Below are 18,731 nucleotides of genomic sequence, written 5' to 3' on the forward strand. Positions count from 1 at the left end.
GGAGTTTTTGAAGGGAATTGGTTTGAGCAATACATACTAAGAGCTGACATTGAGGATAGGAAGGGGCATACTTCAATTAACATTGTACGTGTACTTGTTCACACAAGAAATAACTCTTTTATATTTCTTCATGTATTTGAATAATGATTATGCAAATATTTCTAACTTGTCCCATAAATGCATGCATTATATATATAGAATCTTGGGCCCATCGACCATCATAGAGTTTTGTTTTTGATACATCAACAAGCACAGAAATAAGAGACTGAGAAACCAGGAGGAGTTCATCTAGAACATGTCTCATTTTCGGTTATTTTACGTCACCCTTACTTATGTTCGACTATATTAAGAATCCCCCAAATATTTTTGACAGAATTTCTATTGATGGCTTCACGAAAATGGTACTACATGTATTTCCTTTGACCATCACCGGGCAAAGGGCAGTACTAGATTGCTTGCCGGTTGTTTGAAGATGATATTTATTAGATTTTCCTGTTCTTCTTACCAAAATATTCCTTGTACAAGGCTTTAGAAATAGCAAGTGCATCACCTTTGGCTTTCACCGGGTAAGGTTCCATACCTGCTTGCCATTTGTTTGAAAACGAAATCCATTCTCTTCTCCATTCCTCCAACTTGAAGCTTTCATTTTCTTGCAAGCTTTTTATCAAGTACTGAAAATAGGTTGAGGCTCGTGGTAGATAGTAGCCTTCGAGTAGCCCACTCCAGAACTTGTTTGCTGATTATGGCCAAGCATAATGTTATGTTACAAAAATGATGAAGCATCAAGTATAAAGATTACCATCAAGTATTAGTACTAAATGATGCAGTATAAAGATTACCATAATCGAAAAGGTTGCTTTGCTTGGTTTCTGTGTTATCAAACCACATTGTTACTTGAGTTCTTGCATTCCACTCGTACTGAAAACACAAAAGTAGTCCATCAATGGAATATCATCTTGTCCAGTGTGCTGAACATGCCTATATTTCTAGAAATGAGATTCATGAGAGAGTCGTCCATTTCACTATTAGCCAAACAAATCCACTTCAAGAGAGACTGTCAGGTGACTGAAATTGGCCAAAATTCTTAATGTACTGCAAAGATAATTGAGCTTGACCGCCATTATTCCATGGTAATTTAAGGGGTTTTCTGGACATGTAAAACTCAATTGGCAGTGACTCGTGCAAGAAAAGCAAGGAGGCCACTAGCTTAAGCCAATCACAATACGTGGAATAAGGCTTCTTATAGTCAGATGCTCAAACTATTTAATATGTCAATGACGAAAAGTATCTTTCCTCACCTGCCTCAACTCATGATGATTCTTTGCAAGCATATTTGCACTTTGGAGCCAGGTTCCAAGTAAAAAGTTATCATCAGAAGCAAGAAGTACATCAACATCCTTTATGAGCTGAATAAATTTTTGGGTATGAAGATTTAAAGCCTTAGCATTCTTCTGTTGAAAAGCAGTTACAGCGTCTGAATATACTTGGTTTGCTAGCTTTGACAGTACTTGCCGTGTTAAATCCACCAAGTCATACCTGTCAAAATGACATGGAAAATTAGGAAGTATTCTGTACTTCATCTTCTATTCTGTCAGTCATTAGAATCAAGTTGAATAATCTACCACTGCTCCTTTATTATGGATACAAACTAGCACCAAGATTTAACAGTCGCTGTGTAAAATACAATGGTTAAAGTGATGATTCTTACATGAACATGTAATTATATGTTCTAGCCAAGTTAAACTCTGCATGATTTTGCATATAATAGGTATTTTCAGAAGACTAAAATATGGATCAAAGAAAGATACAAGCATCTTAATAGAAATCAAGTGGGGCCTGACTTGAGCACAAAAGGTGATATGTACTGTTGGGCATGCTCACTCAAACTCGAACATAGAAGACCATGTGGCATTACCCAGCACCTAAAGGGGGCTATAAAAGAATAGCTTCAGAAGGATAAGACCTCAATTATATATTTTCAGGATCCTAGATTGGGCTCCTCGTGTTCGAGCAGGGTAGATTACATTTTTTCCCTTGTTGCCCTCAAGTTTGTTTATAAATTTTTGGTGGTTGCTTAGGTTTCTTTTGTTTTTTTTTTTTTAGGCCGAGTGGTTGCTTAGGTTTCTAATTGGACAGACTAACAAATATCTTTGGCTATTCCTCAAACTAGCACATCCACTTTCTGAGCAATTATGTTGGGTTATAGATACTATCTAGTTGCATATAAAAAAGAAATGAAAAGAAAGTTATCCCAACTAGAGAATGGTGACAGAGGGATGGATTCAGAAGAATTTTCTTTGGACCATAGTTATCATGCCAGAGAAAAGAAGAAACTATTGTAATGTATATTATTAGCCCTTGCATTTACCTATATGTAATGCTTCCAGCAAGATTATTTCCAGCATTAAGGAACAGGCGTAACGCATTGATCACCTTATGAGTAGAATACCATAAATGTGCCTGAGGCAAAGCCGAACTCGTATTTGACGGATCCAAATCTGGAAATTTGACTATGAAATCAGTGTTGTGATCCTGCAATGAGTTACAAAGTCATACCAGTACTTAGACAAGATACTGCCCTGACTACAACAGCCAAAAAGTTATTATCAACACCCACATTTGATTTGAATGTTGGAATAAATCTCAATTACAGAAGAAAAAATTCATCACATAAAAAATACTTCAAATGTCAGTCCACGTGGCAACATTAGCAATGCTCTTATTGCTTGAGTTTCTCAAATGCACACCATAAGCACGACAGCAATAAACCACTTACAAGTTACAAAGATAACTATAATAACTAATAAGTCAGAGATAAAAAATAAACCAATATCAAAGTCAATCTTTCTGAATGTCATTGCTGCTTTATTTACAGTTCCCAAAATACTTCAAAATCATTTCTTTAGAAATAATGCTTTCTTGGTGTGAAAGTCCGGATCATTGCAAATCAAATTAACTTGGCAATATGACCATCACATAAGGTAGCTTTTATATCCTGGTGTTCTTTTCTTTTTCTTTTTCTTCTCCTGTGCTCTATTGTTTTGTTTGCTGTGCATATCCTGGTGTTCATCGCTTGGCAGGAAACAATAACTCTACTAAAAGAGGACATACCAAGGGAGACCATTTAAAAAAAAAAATCCACAAAATACTACAACACAAGTAAAAACGACAGGAGGAATGATGATGCTCATCAAACTAATCAACCATATGCTACAGAAAATTATTACAGAATGATGGCCCCTTTTCCAGAAAGAGGCTTGTTAATCAACCATCACCATGGCCCGACTAAACTTCTAGCCAAAAGCTCTAGAGAGATGAAAACGAGATACTTGATTACAAGGGATTAATATAACAACACAAGTAAATTATATCACGCTGAACTTACATCAAACAAGCAACGTAAGTAAATTATGTCACACTGAACTTATCAAAATGGAGACCTGGTGTTAAGAAAACAATTCTCTAAGACACTGTAATATGTTTCCCTTTCTGGTCGGTTTCTTTTTCAAATTATTTTGGAAGAAAATAAATCATGGTGACATATGTATCTAGTAAGAAACATACTTGTATTCCATCTGTACAATTATAAATTGTGTGATAAAGAATTTCCCAAGCTGCCTCAACTTCATGAACTGCTTTACCATAGCGTCTGTGGGAATATGACTTCAACCAATCCTATAATAGTGACAAAATCAAATCCAAACCATTCATCATTAAATTACAAGTAATCACTAGCAATCTTCAGAAAATTACTTTTGTTCTCATCTCAAATATAGCATGAACATTTTGATGTCCACGTGCGAGTGTAATTTTTTGTTTCGCACCAAGTCTTTAGAGTACTTGAACCCAATTTTTTGGTTCTTCTAGTTGGTTCTTTTTCAAAATTATTTTGATGTCCACGTATTACAAAAAGTAAGTTTTTTGTTTAAGATTTTGAAGACGGCACATGTTTGTGTGTGTATAAGGAGTTTCTGTCCCCTTATATGCTTCAACTCCTGGATAGTTTCGACCAAAATAACAAGTATCAAATAGCAGTTAAAAAGATAAAATTACCAGAACTTGAACTTTTTCACTGCGAAATGCCATTTCAGACATCAACTCATAAACCACGGGATTGTGCTCTATTCCTTCCATGCACATGCCAACACCAACCTATATCAGTCAGATAATCTCATAAACCACATCGAATGGCCTGGAATGTAGATATAAGTGCAGAGTGTAATCAAGAAGATAGTAGAACTTATCAGTCAGATAATCTCATGTAAATATAAACACAATGGATTACTCTTCCAAATATATCATAATGTTAGAAAATCTAGGGTAACAAAACATGTCCTGCAGTTTAGGCTTACAAGTAGAACATGTACTTACGACATTTGAGACATACCAAGGTTGAATTTTGACACAATACACATACCATGGTTGAATTTTTAGTAATGCGAGCATTGACTGGACCTGAAGAGATCACATCCAAGTTGCCATACATTTCAAGATTTCCACCGAAGTTATGCAGCATACACCTGATGCCCATTAAAGTTGATCAAGTAGTATACAATTTTCTATAGAATTGAAATCTCACTTCAGAGAAATAAAGAACGGACTGTAATGCACTCATTATCATAGAGACGTCTTGAAGCTTAAACATCTCCTTCGAGACTCAAATAACAACAATCAGGATAAGGAGCTACTAACCAGACATAAGGAGTATCATAAAACTGAGACGAATATTTCCATATTGGTTTGACATCAGCAAATAGATCAAGTACAATCATTTTCCCAAATGGAACTGAATGTAAAAGTGCCTGCAGATATTGGAAAGTTGAAAGTGAATCATCAAAATTGACAAAAAAACAAAAAAAACAAAGAACAATGAACATTTGGGTGGAAACAGAAACATCTTTATCACAACTTGGAAAAACAAACTGTTTTACATTTTAATTCATCATTTACACATGCATATACCTTCATTTGAGGTGGCTTCCAAAACACAGAGTCTGCATAGAAGAGCCAACCCTGCACATTTATAGGCCTGTCAACCTGAAGTATTTAATGTATAGTTCTTTTTTGACAATAATTTCGTGTATAATAGAACATAAAAAAGCACAAACCAATTTTTCTCTCTAACACTTTAGCATGGAAGATTATTTAATGAAGCAATTCTGTGCAGAGAGCATGATAGGCAAAGAATGTCCTCATCATTATCACGGTCATTTATACTTGCAAGATAAGTGAAAAATATGAAGGTCCTTTCAAGATTGAATGTTAACTGAGTAAATGACTGAACACAACAGCAACTATTTGAAGATAATCATGTAACTTATTTCAACAAAGACTCCTAATAAGACATTTGTTTGGGGGTGCGAGTTTTGGTAGCTTGAGGAGCTTACTTGCATTAACCACACAGCATCTTTGTCACCTTTGGACATTGCTTTGTACACAGAAGCTCCAAGCGATGATATATATGCTGGGTCATTTGTAGGTGGGGTATTTTCGTTGAATGTATCACTGCATTAAACATTGTAACATGTACTTCAGTGACCTGCGTTGGCAAGTATGCTAACAAAGCAAAAAAGGAAGGGGAAAGAAAAATTTACTAATTAATATGCTAGCAGGATGATATTTTCCCATGTATTTAGGAAAATAAATGAGGAAAAACAGCTATAATTAAACTAGTTGATGAAGCATTAGTAGGAAGACAGTTGAATAACTGTAGCAGAAGCAAATCAAAGATAACTTTGGAGCCAAAGCTGTCAATAACTTTTTCGTGAGTTAATATAGAGTCGAGTGAACTAAATATAGAATGGACTTAAATGGTTCAAGTTCCACTGAAAGCATATGCATTTGAAAAGTTGTATTTTTTAACAGAACCAAAGTATGCTCTATCTCTTGTCAATTGGAAACCTAAGACGGGTATGCACATTTAGAAGCACTATAGCAAAAATGCCTGAGCTTTGGCTTGAAATGATGACAATCAGAACAACTTGCTAATACCAGATTGAATTTCTTACGCTTGAACAAGCTTATGACAAAATGGTTATATTTCTCTTTAACAATGGTAAGATAAAATATATTCACTAGTTCTAGGTTTGCACTTGACGTAGTTCAGTAACAAGTGATAATGCTAAAGATACCTAACTTATTATTGGGAACAAATGTAGTAAAAATCAGAAAAAAGATCATCTTTTTTTTTTTTTTTGATAAGTAAAAGATCAATATTATATATATGAGTGAAATAAGTATAGCCCATGTACACAGGAAGTATACGAAAGAACACCTAATTACATTCTACGTGCGATAGATTAAAGACAAAAAATCATGAACATTGCCCCCCTGTAATACAATGGCGGAAAGCCAAGACAATAGTGTGTGAAACAAATATTTCTTCAACTCGGCCAGTGTGCGTTCCTTATCTTCAAAGCAGCGCGCATTCCTTTCCGTCCAAATACACCACATGATGCACGACGGAATCATCTTCCATACCATTGCCACTTAATGACAACCTTGCATCTTCCTCCAACAACCCAGCAGGTCCACCACTCTCATAGGCATAACCCAAGCTAAATCAACCCTTTGAAAAATCTCATCCCACAATGCCCTTGCTACCTCACAATGTAGTAAGAGATGGTTCACCGATTCTCCATTCTTTCTACACATGTAGCACCACTCCATGACTACACATCCTTTCTTTCTCAAGTTATCCGTGGTCAATATCTTCTCAAGGGCGGCACACCAAACAAAAAAGGCTACTCTAGAAGGCACACGAGACTTCCATATATTCTTCCAGGGAAACAGAGTATTATCTTGAGATGTCAAGATGTTATAATACGCCTTCACTGTGCATAACTTGTGATTGTTAGATCTCCATTTCAAACGATCATGTTGTGCTATAGGGATCCGTGTAGAATATAGTAATCTGAAAAAATCTGCAACAATAGATAATTCCCAGTCATGTAGATCTCTACTAAAAAGAATGTTCCACTGATACGAACCATGAGAAAATAGTCGCACTTCCGCTACTGACGCCTCCTTATTAACTGCAATACGAAATAGTGCCGGAAAAACCCTTTCCAAAGTTTGATCTCCACACCACATGTCCCGCCAAAAACTTATTCGATTGCCCTCACCAATTACAAAACAGATTTGATTTGCAAAGCATGGCCACCCCTTCCTTATAAACTTCCATAAACACACACCATATCCCCCTCTTACTTCGTTAGAACACCACCCTCCCCTAGCGACTCCATATCTAGCATCAACAGTTTCCTTCCACAATGCTCCCTCCTCCAAGTGATATCTCCAAAGCCATTTTCCCAATAAAGCTTTATTAAAAGTCCTCAAGTTACACACTCCCAACCCTCCATTCACAACTGAGGCACAAACTGTTTTCCATCTAACCAGATGAAATTTTTTCTCCTCCCCCATGCCTCCCCATAAGAATGCCCTAAAAAGTTTCTCCATCCTATTTACCACCCCTGCAGGCATAGGAAATAAGGATAGAAAGTATGTGGGAAGGTTAGTGAGTGTACTCTTAATAAGAGTGAGGCGACCCCCTTTTGATAAATATACTCGTTTCCATCCAGCTAACCTTTTCTCTATCTTCTCCATCACCCCATCCCAAATAGCTCTATTCTTAAACGTTGCTCCCAATGGAAGGCCCAGATATTTCATTGGGAAAGAAGACACTTTACATTCCAGCAGGCTTGCTAAACTGAGGATGTTAGGCACCGCACCCACAGGAACCATTTCAGACTTACCTAGGTTCACTTTGAGCCCTGACACTGCTTCGAAGCAAAGTAGCAATGCTCGTAGTGTTTGAATTTGGCTATTGTCCGCTTCGCAAAAGACTAAAGTATCATCTGCAAAAAGGAGATGTGAAATGATAATAGGACCACCCGAGCCATTGCCCACCTGAAAACCAGCTAAAAACCCTCCTCCAACAACAGCCTGCATCATCCTACTTAGTGCCTCCATAACTATAACAAATAAAAGTGGGGATAGAGGATCTCCCTGCCGCAAACCCCGTGAACTATCAAAAAAACCAGCAGGTGTGCCGTTGACTAGAACTGAGAATCGGGCCGTGGAAATACAATGACGCATCCATGAATTCCATCTAACCCCAAAACCACACCTCTCAAGCAAGTATAAGAGAAATTCCCAGTTCACATGATCATACGCCTTCTCCATGTCAAGCTTGCACACAACACCTGATCCTCCCTCCCGAAGTCTGTGGTCCAAACACTCATTTGCAATAAGTACCGAATCAAGAATTTGTCTCCCCCGAATAAATGCGTTCTGAGACTTGGAAATGATATGCTCTAACACCGGGCTAAGCCGGTTGGCCAGAACCTTCACAATAATCTTATACATGCTACTGATCAGACTTATTGGACGGAAGTCCTCAATAGTCAAAGTCCCGTGTTTCTTGGGAATGAGAGCAATGAAAGTCGCATTGAAAGATTTTTCAAACTTTTGGGAAGAATGAAATTCATTAAAGACCTGCATTACATCACCTTTCAAAATATCCCAACAGGTTTGGAAAAAACCCATTGAGAAACCATCCGGACCCGGTGCTTTATCCTTATTCATACCAGAGATGACCTTGTAAATCTCTTCTTCTGCAAAAGGCCTCTCTATATCACATGCTCTCTGTGAGTCAATTGCCTCGAAAGGCAAGGCATCAAGCTTCGGCCTCCAAGATTCCGATTCCGTGAGAAGGTTCTCATAATAGTGTACTATATGGTTTTCTAGCTCGGGAGGGGAAGAAATCACCTGAGAGTCTACTTGAAGCGACTCAATATCATTGTTACGCCGGTGTGAATTAGCCACTTTGTGAAAGAACTTAGTGCATCTATCCCCTTCTTTCAACCAAAGGGCCCTGGATTTTTGACGCCATGAAATCTCTTCTGCCAACAGAACTCTTTCCAGGTTTGCCATAACTATACCCTTCCTCAAAACCACCTCCTCCGAGGTATCTCCCCCTAATTCTTTGCGCTCTAACTCTTGCAATTCCTCCAACATTGCAGACTTTTGATCGTCAATGTGACCAAACACTTCCAAGTTCCACTTCTTCAAGTCTTGTTTCAGCGCCTTTAACTTGCTTGCAAGAATGAAACTTGGAGTACCAACAAACTGATATGATGACCACCAAGCACTCACCTTCTCTACAAACCCATCCGCTGATAGCCACATATTTTCGAATTTAAAATATCGGCGACCCCTGTGAATACCCCCGCAGTCTAGAAGAATAGAGAAATGATCTGAGCTAACTCGAGCTAACCGTTTCTGGCTTACTTCCGGATAATGGGCTTTCCACGAGGGAGAGACAAGGAATCTATCCAATCTCGACCAAACCCTCCCGTTTGACCAGGTGTACTCTCCTCCTACCAGAGGGAGATCCATGAGGTCTAGATCAAAGATAAACTCAGAAAAATCCTCCATAGCCGCAGAATTTCGGACATGCCCTGAACGTTCGCTAGGAAACCTCGTAATGTTAAAATCACCCCCCAAACACCACGGCACTTCCCATAGTGAATATACGCCCGCCAACTCCTCCCACAACCTTCTCCTGTCCCTGTCCACATTAGGACCATAGGAACCTGCAAACGCCCATTCCCATCCATCAACCACATTTTTAAACCGCGTCGCAACCGAGAAATCTCCAATACACTCCTCAATCACCTCTACCACTCTTTTATCCCACATTATTAGAACTCCTCCTGAGGCTCCCAAAGAAGCCAAATAAGCCCAACCCACATACGAGCACCCCCATAAACTTCGTACAATTCTTCTATCAATGAATTGTAACTTTGTTTCTTGAAAACAAACCACATCCCCCTTCCACATCCGCAATAAAGATTTGATACGAAGGCGTTTATTGCGATCATTGAGCCCACGTACATTCCATGATAAAATCTTAGGCTTCATAAGAAACCTAGATTGCCCCTCCCTTTCAATCTATCCCTTCCTCCACTCCCTTCCTTCGCATCATAATTAATAGAACAAGTTAGCCGTTTAAGTTCTCTATCATGCTTTGAAGCTGATTTGGAATGGCTAGCTTCAAGTGCTATAAGAAGGGCCTTGAATTGTTCTTCATAACCTCCAAAAGAAATCCCTATCACTGCTTGAATCTCCTCTACCTTCTTGAAGACCCAATTTGATGGACAACTCCCATATTTAGGAGGAAGCGTACACAGAGGAGTTAGAGAAGCCCCCTCCTCTCCAATGCTATCAGAAGAAAGTAAAGCCAATTCCGAGCTACAAGTTAAAACTGGTTCACCCCTAGATTCGGCCAAAAATAATTGGTTCACCACTGGTGCATGCTCCGACAGCGTCAGCAGCGCATCAGAGCCTTCCTCCACCTCGTGCGATTGGCTCTGAATCTTCAAAACCCCATGCGACAACAATACTTCATGCCATTGTAATGAAACTTCATGCTCCGACATATTTGATAGCGCAAGCATCCCATCAGAGCCTTCCCCCACCCCGTGCGACTGACTCTGTGTCTTCAAAACCCCAGGCGACAACGGCAAGTCAACATACGAAGACCCAACCTTTGCCGACACCTCTACCGACTCACCAATCACAGAGTCTGTGTTAACAGATTCACCATGATGGTCGACAGTGTCCATCGGAAATTTCTGTGTCAGTGTGGAGTCCGGCGAAACCCATATCGGCGTCGCTGGAGGGGAGCACACTGTCTGGACAGTGTCTACCGACTTGCCGACTTCTGTACCGGAGTGTATTGCCTGTACAGACTCACCGTGGTAGTCGATGGCGTCCGGCGAGAGTTTCTGTGCAGGTGGGGAGTCCGGCACTATGCGTATCGGCGCCGTAGGAGGGATGCACTGGGCCGATATTTCGGTCTGCGCCCGAGACACCCATGCTTTCTTTGGGCCAGACCTCTGTTGACCAGGCCCAGAGCCCATTACGGCCCCATTCTGCGCATGAATCTTACCCACCTGACCCAAGCCCATCTTCATAACTTCTTTCCCTTTAACGCATCGTTTAAGACTGAAAATATCTTCTAAAAGAAACCCAATCTTCTCCTCCATTTCAGCCAACGACCGTAACAACATTTCCTCATTTAGCCCCAACATTTCACTGCCATCTTCCTTCTTTCTTCGCACGATCTCTGTACTGGACGTGTCTGGGACCACTACGTGAGGCAGTACATTTTGCACCACCTCTCGATACGAACGAGAGCCCAAGGCCATCGACAAAGGAGCATCTCCACCTCCCTTGTGCCCCTTCATCTTGCCTGCCTGAGAAGGCCCCAGAACACAGGCTTCTCTGTTTCTCCCACTCCAAACAGAGGAGGAGAAAGTGAGCTCCTTAATAGTGTCTTCAAAAATCCTCCATCCCTCACCCTTCCTCCCTTCCGGTACCACTATCATACCCCTCCTCTTATCGTGTCCATACTCCGAAAGGGAAAAAAAACTACCATTGTGGTTGCATCCCCTCTGCACCATTAACACTGAGTTTCCTTTCCTATGTGTTCTTAGAAAGTCAGAAGAAACCAAGGGAGCAGCACACTCCTTCACCGTTAAGCCCAACCACCCCAAAGCTTCATGATCCAATGATACATATTTCACTACCCGACGGCTACTCTCAGTTATACTCCACCATCTATCATTCTCCTTCCTAAACGAGAATAACTTCTGTTCAATGAAAACATCTCTGCACATTCCCATCGAAACCAACAACAACAAAGAAACACCAAGTTGGTAAACACCAAGTTGGTAATCACCAAACTGGACTACCAATCTGAATCTAACAACCAACAGAACTACATGCTAAATCACCATTGACAACCCAAACTCCAGAAACAGGAACAGAAAAAAATCAACAAAAACCAAGAAAAGCCAAAAGTGTACGGAGAGAAAACCTCAGCACTCACTGCCTTAGTAAATACTAGATCATCTTAAAAGAGAAGAATAAAATAAGAAAAAGAAAAAGAGGATCAACTTAATGGAATAGGGTTAACTTACAGAAATCATGTACAACTATGTACCTGAACATGTTAAGCAACATTCTACTAAAACGCTAGTGAAAGAGGAAATTACCAGTTGTAGATGTCCGTCACATCTCCATATTCTGTAATAAATGAATACAAAAAAGGAACATACAATTAATCAGAAAGGAGAGGAAGCTAAATTTGATACATAATAGATTGTCCCCCTAAATCTTGACAATTGACATAAGTTCCAAGACAAAGGAAGCCATAGAGAAGAAAATTTTCCTCCATTGGAGTTTCGATAAAACTTTTAATGCAACATTAGTCTATGCATCTTCTAAGCCAAAAACAAAATAATGTAAGATGAAAAATATCAAAGATGTTTAAGGGAGAAAAGGACTTGCCATGACGGAAGATGGGAAAAAAAGAGAGGAGAATTGAACAGATATTTCCACACACACAGATGCGCACGTGAGGAAAAGGAAATGGGAGGGGGAAGACCAAGCCCCCACCTATAGCATACTATAGCCATGTGATCATAAAGAAGCAAAACACATGCATTTATAGATTATGGAGGGATTCGAGAGATCTGCAGTGGCCAAAATTTGTGTTATCCCGTGTATAGGCACCATGTAAGGCATTAATATACATCCTCCTAGCCATTTGGCACGCCCCTACCCATACTCAAAATTTTCCACTGCAGCACTACAAGACTAAAATCAACTTCTAAAATCAAATAGCCAAATGATATAGAAAAGCATGGAAAACTTTGTCAACACTATGTTGGGAAGAATAGTGCTACTCCAAGCAAACAATCAATGGATAGAAGACGCACCTTCAACTTGTCGCCTAATGAAAGCCTCTCCAATCTCAACAAATAAAGGATCAGAGGGATCAAGAAGGTAAGTGCAGCACCAACGTGGATCTGCATCAACAGAGGCCCTAAGGACAAGAAATGGAAAACCTCAACATACAGAATAGTAAAACTGTTTCACACTAAAAAAGACAAACTCCAAATCAGCTGGAGACAACCAAAAAGGCATCAATTCGTGCTATTACATACAAAGTAAATGAGATAATCAGAATTCAAAGTACAATACAAATTTATACAAAGATATGGAGTGTGAAGTCCATATAATATGACATGATAGTGTGAGTTCTAATATGAAAGAACAACAAACATGAACTACCAGTTCCCAAGTCGAGTTATGTTTGCTGAAGGAAATATGTTCTTCAAAGTTGCTGGAATGTTCCCCGAGAATGATGGCAGCACTGAAACAAGGATGCATTATATTTAATTCCCAAATTATATTTTGCATCCTTGAATAACATCATGTTTCAATTTTGCACCCTAAACTACCAAAACTGGCAATTTATAGCCTCTAACAAGATCAGTATGTGCCATGTGTTTATCATAAACTGTTTTATTTATCATAAAGGTTAGATCTTAACCAAGATGTTGCCAAAATTTGGGGTGCAAATTGCCAGTTTTGGTAGTTTATGTTGCAATTTGGAAAAACGAAAGTAATTAAAGGTGCAAAATGTAGTTTACCCAAATTGCTTTACCTTTCTATATCTCAATGGATTCCTTGGTCAAGCATAAGTTGAATAGGATAGGATTATTGATCTTAACAATACCTGGAGTCATCCCTAGTTCTAGCATCCGAGATAGTATCTGTTTCTGTAGACCTAATTGCTGATCCAACCAATTTTGAGATAAAGGCCCACCCCACCTGGGATTAAAGAAGTGTTAGGTTCTGTAATCTAAAAGCCGATTATAAAGAAATTAAGCAGCAAAAAGTGTAGGTTCTCTAGCAAAAGATCTTAATATGAACATTGCGGACACAACATATCAAATTCTCCTGCTACATGCATAATCTTACGATACACCAGGTCATAACATTGTTTATCATACAATAATACAACTAATAATAACAATCATCCTTTTTAGTTTCTTAATTAATTTCATTACCAAGAAAAGAAAAGGAAGAATTTTAAAATCATCATCAACACTTCATATATGGCATTTTTCTTATTCTTCCACATTGGAATTCTTTGCTTGCACTGTGACTTCAGAAACATCATTGCAATCAAACACTGCTGATTGCTAGTACATTTTTTTTTTTTAAAATCAGTAATTGCTCGTACAAAACCTGATGCTGCAACATATAAAACTCAAGAATTATTGGCTATAAAACACTGCTCATTTCTTCCACAAGTAGCCCACCCATATATCTGTCAAGTAGAGTCCGATAGTGATGCAGCTGACTCTGCACAAGTCACATGATAAGCAGCAACTGACTCTCACTTGCCAGTTGGCAGTCCTACTGCCAAACCTCCAATGATAAAAGAAATGCGGATGCTTATAAATGGCACCCAAATGGAAAAAATACCAAAACATAGAAATTTACAATACCAACCCCACAGTGCATTCATCACAGAGCAATATATTTCCCATTCAGAATGGCAATTAAAATGGATCTACAAATTATTTCTCTCACTTTCAAATTAATTACAGCACCTAAGATTTTTATCAATTAACTTATTTAATTAAATCAAATTTGAATCATTCATTTCCTCTTGGCTCCATTGCATGATCTGGTAAAACTTTGACTGCTAAACTAATCATTCCTCTTGTAGGAGTTTCAGAGCCATCTGTAGAAGAGTACCATGAAAATGGGTTGAAGTCTAGTCAGAGGAACCGTACTTGAGATTTGAATGGAGATAAGGTTATGATACCAGCAGTATTTACGACATAACAATGCAATTCCAATCCCAGCTACAACTCTCCCACAATTTTCCTCACGTTTCATCTACATATTTCAGAGATCCTCAAGAGATGATTAAATCACACAAATACACAATTTTATATTTTATACTTTAATGCATAATAATCCTAACTCTTAAATGTACCAAATATTTTCCCATAAGCATGAATCTGGAAGAGGGTATCAATATGCTTGATATAAATGCTGAAAATGTAAGGCAGGATTGTTAACCCAACATCTCCCTTCCCCCATGGTTCGAATGTGTAAAAGGAAACCTTGTGAGATGTACAATATGTACCACGTAACCTACCCATGTAAATTTCCCATGCGAGCCCAAGCAAGGAAAGCAGGTCCACCAAAGAAACCGTTCAAATCTTCCTTGCTAATATTAAAATCCTACAATAAAGAATTACTAGTCAAATGGTTGAAATCAGCAATAAATGTCTAAATAAATATTTGGAACTATTAAATCCCTGCAAATACAGAAACTGATGATATTAAAAAAAAGTGAAGGACTGTGATTTTACTTCATAATCCATCATTTACAGGCATAGACTGTAGACACTACCTGAGTACCTCTACATCTTGAAATCTCAAAGAGAAGACAATACCAGACCTACAAGTCTCTGGAGCTTATAGAATAAGAAAGCATACGGGATTCTATTCATGAATGGTTCTCAGTTTGTCAACATATTTGAGGCTTATCCATATGGCATGTTCTACAATATTAAAAACAAAATATAGGGTGCTGATTCTCCACATCATAAAAGCAAAGGATAATATAATCATAACTACAAGGTCGGAAGTGTAGCTTTCTATCAGAAAAAAAGTTCTGCACACTTTGTGCTTGCATGTCAGGTTAATGCTTTCATCACATAGATACTTTTTCCACACAAAAACATGCTTCTTAATGTTTTTGTTTTATTTCCTTCATGAAAAAAATGCCACCAAGGATTCATCCAAGGAACTCTCTTCCTACAAATGCAACCTGCACAATTTTCCAAAAGATAAAGTCTTAAGAGGTAATTCTTATAACATCTCATAATGGTACTGTTTTCATTGGTTATTGAACCCCCTTTCCACTTCATTATTCAATTGTAGCTTACAATACATAAGTTTGAGCTCTATGTATCACTAGTGTTGGTTAATGTAGGTATCAACAGGCCACTTTTTACATTACATCATAATTCAATACCGTATACTCTTAAGAATCCAGATATAATTTGCACTCGGGGAGAGACATAATGTGGCATGCAACAAATTATGGAGATATAAGATAATGTTTTTAATTGTTTACCATGAAAACCTTCTGCCAAATGGCTTCTTGTCCTGTGAATGCTAAAGGCAGGTTAACACCATGAAGAGCCATCCAATCTATCTCTTTCTCCCATCTTTTCCAATCCCACCAAACGTAGGAATCTGCCAAAAAAAAAAGGAAGGAAGAAAGAAAGGGGTAAATTACCTAGGGTTTCCACTACAACATACATTAGCCAAGGTAAAAATATTCACATCTGCCAAGACAAAAATAGTCACTAGCGGATCCTTTTTCCTCTCTCTTTCTATCTCTGTCTCTCTCTCATCTCTTTGAAATGCAAATATGATGACTTTCTTGAATATGTAACTAATTCTCATCTACTTTATGGTTTTGTTTTTCCTTCCAATCACTTAGAGCTGCAGAACTAGATTTAGTTACGACGATTTGGTATAATTGAATACTTGAACAAAGATTCATGACTCACAACTAGATGTAACAACATTTTGGTAATAGTTCCATGGAATGGGTCGCTGAATCGTCACTCCCTCGTCTTCTAAAAGAGGCAGTGATCCTGGCTTGGAGATTGAAGCTATCTGAATGCCACCAGTCTTGTCCCAAGAAACATGAGCACCACACCAATACTTTAAGTACCAATAGAGGCCAGATGCAATTTCAATTGCCGTGGTTCCTTTAACCCTGAAAGAGAAACACAAAGTTTAAAAGCACACAAATAAACATTTTCTGTTCTCTTTTTAGCTTTGTTCTTTTTCTCTTTCACTTTTTTTTAGGGGGTGGCCTGAAACCCACATAAATCCAACCATAGAAACTTTTCTCTGTACAGGAAAGGAATTGGATTGGGTTACAATGTTACCAAGTCCAAATTCAGAGGTTTCTTGACCAGAACCGATTCAATGACTCACTGGCTCAATTCTTAAATGTAAGCAGATAAAAATTAGCCATAACATTGTTCATGAGGAAAATCTCTGCATATGGACATATAAAATCCTTAATAGAATACAAACAAATATTATAAACCAATATATCTTGGTAATCATGTTAAGAAATTGTACTTAGATCTGTAACTGTAAAAGAAAAAAACCGTGCAAGTACATTCTTTGGCAATAAACAAAAGCAACGTACACTATCTCGGTCCCATTCTTGCTTAAGGGGCTGTAGTTGCTTATCAAAAAGCAGCTTTTTCCACCACAAACATCCTGATATTTGAAATTGAAACTGTCAGTAAAATCATTCTAAGAAGAGATCAGATACATAAATACAATCCAAACGGACACAAGCGTCGACTAAAGCTATAATGATAATTTGCCGGGTACAAACTTATGGACGGTCACGGATCAGAACATAACGTGTTAGTCTCATGGAGACCTAGTCACTGCTGCTTCTAAAGACTAAACGACATTGGCATATAAACTAGAAGAGTTGGAGATAAAAACCCTCCCAACTGGCCGATTACACAAATGAACGATTTATTTGACCAATTTCTTATTGGACTAGGAAAAACTTAATATCCACTCCCTGTCCAAAGAGCGGTATGGTGCATGTAAAAGAAACGACAGAGGAAATGCAGAAGGCCATTTCAACCAATAATAAGGTCGAAAAATGACAATACCTTGGAGACGATCTTGAACTCGAAGCTAGACACATAGCCAGGAAGCAATCTCTTGAGAACAGCTTTAGCCGCAGCTTCTTGAACCGAAGGGGAGGGCCGCTTTGAGTCCAAACGTTTGAGCAAAGCCTGTATGGTTTCTCCTGGTTCTGCCAAAGCTATTGGCAGCAGTGCCACCGTGAGAATCAAGATGAGAAACAGGGAGCTGAAGCTAGACATGGTTCGGTTTCGTTTTTGGGAGGATGAACTATTTAAACCCCCGGGCTCAGACACTCAGTTGCTCAGTTTTGTAAAGTTGCTGTTGAATTGAAGAAATCAACAATCAACGTGGAAATTGCTGATGTTGCTCGTGCGTACAGCCCATGCAGTATGTGGTATTAATTGCTTTGAAAGTCCATGTCCATGTAGGCTATGAAGATATCTGGGATCGTTGACCATGTCAATGCATTTCTCTTTCTTCGATATCCATAACTTATCAAAAGGATAAATAAATCAAAACGTGGAAATTATCGAAGAGTTTGTATTTTCTGCAACAGTTTTTTTGTTTTTTGGCTGCTCGATCAACTTACTAAGGCCTTGGAGTTCCCAGCGAGACGCCTCTACTCTTTTGATGTTTCCTTTCTGCAACGACAATTCCCCAAGAGATCACATCACATGACAGCTTTGCGAGACAATTTCACTGAGGGAAAAGGTGTGGCTGTTACAGGGGCGATCTATTTCGAGCCTACAAGTCTCGGAAATTCCTCTCCTTTACAGGTAAATGAGGTTCTATACTTTTTGAAGCCATTTAGCTAAGACGATCAGTTTCGACGTTGTACAGTTGTTTGGTTGGTCGATGTAAGCAACTTGATGCCGATTTTGTTTATTGAGGCGGCCGTGGCTATCATTTTTAATCCACAAATTAGGTCTCGTTTGTTTTGAAAAAATATCTCATCTTATCTTATCTTATCGTTACAACTTTCTCAACTTTCAATATAAAATAAAATAAACAATTTAACTTTTTCAAATCTCAAAATAAAAATAATATTAAAAAATATATTCTAATAATATTTTATTCAATTTTTTAACTTTAATCTCATCTCATCTCCGAAAATAAACGTATTAGATAATTAAAAATTATTTATTATATTC

At 38.4% G+C, this 18,731-nt stretch overlaps 1 protein-coding gene across 1 annotated transcript; it reads right to left on the bottom strand.

Moving 5' to 3' along the window:
* Positions 1-166: 166 nt before the first annotated feature.
* Positions 167-18,440, bottom strand: LOC108988319 (alpha-N-acetylglucosaminidase-like). Its single transcript, XM_018961561.2, has 20 exons — positions 18,170-18,440; positions 17,604-18,021; positions 17,117-17,190; positions 16,461-16,672; positions 16,019-16,140; positions 15,032-15,117; positions 13,592-13,686; positions 13,144-13,225; positions 12,789-12,895; positions 12,063-12,093; positions 5,388-5,505; positions 4,963-5,013; positions 4,693-4,802; positions 4,418-4,520; positions 4,054-4,152; positions 3,565-3,675; positions 2,369-2,532; positions 1,299-1,536; positions 840-918; positions 167-736 (listed from the first exon to the last, which is right to left on the bottom strand). Exons 2-20 carry the CDS (start codon positions 17,817-17,819, stop codon positions 483-485), a joined length of 2,352 nt encoding a protein of 783 aa, XP_018817106.1. The 5' UTR covers positions 17,820-18,021; positions 18,170-18,440; the 3' UTR covers positions 167-482.
* Between the last annotated feature and the right edge of the window lie 291 nt (positions 18,441-18,731).

The sequence above is a fragment of the Juglans regia genome, chromosome 5, assembly GCF_001411555.2.
Source record: "Juglans regia cultivar Chandler chromosome 5, Walnut 2.0, whole genome shotgun sequence".
In the NCBI taxonomy this organism is placed as follows: Eukaryota; Viridiplantae; Streptophyta; class Magnoliopsida; order Fagales; family Juglandaceae; genus Juglans; species Juglans regia.

Bases quoted from the DNA above. Each gene is read 5' to 3' on its own strand.
- LOC108988319 (XM_018961561.2), bottom strand. From the start codon at position 17,819: ATGTCTAGCTTCAGCTCCCTGTTTCTCATCTTGATTCTCACGGTGGCA. The intron at 16,673-17,116 runs GTACGTTGCTTT...TTTCTCTTTCAG, and splicing joins AAGAATGGGACCGAGATAGT to GGTTAAAGGAACCACGGCAA. The intron at 737-839 runs GTAATCTTTATA...GGCCATAATCAG, and splicing joins AAGCAACCTTTTCGATTATG to CAAACAAGTTCTGGAGTGGG.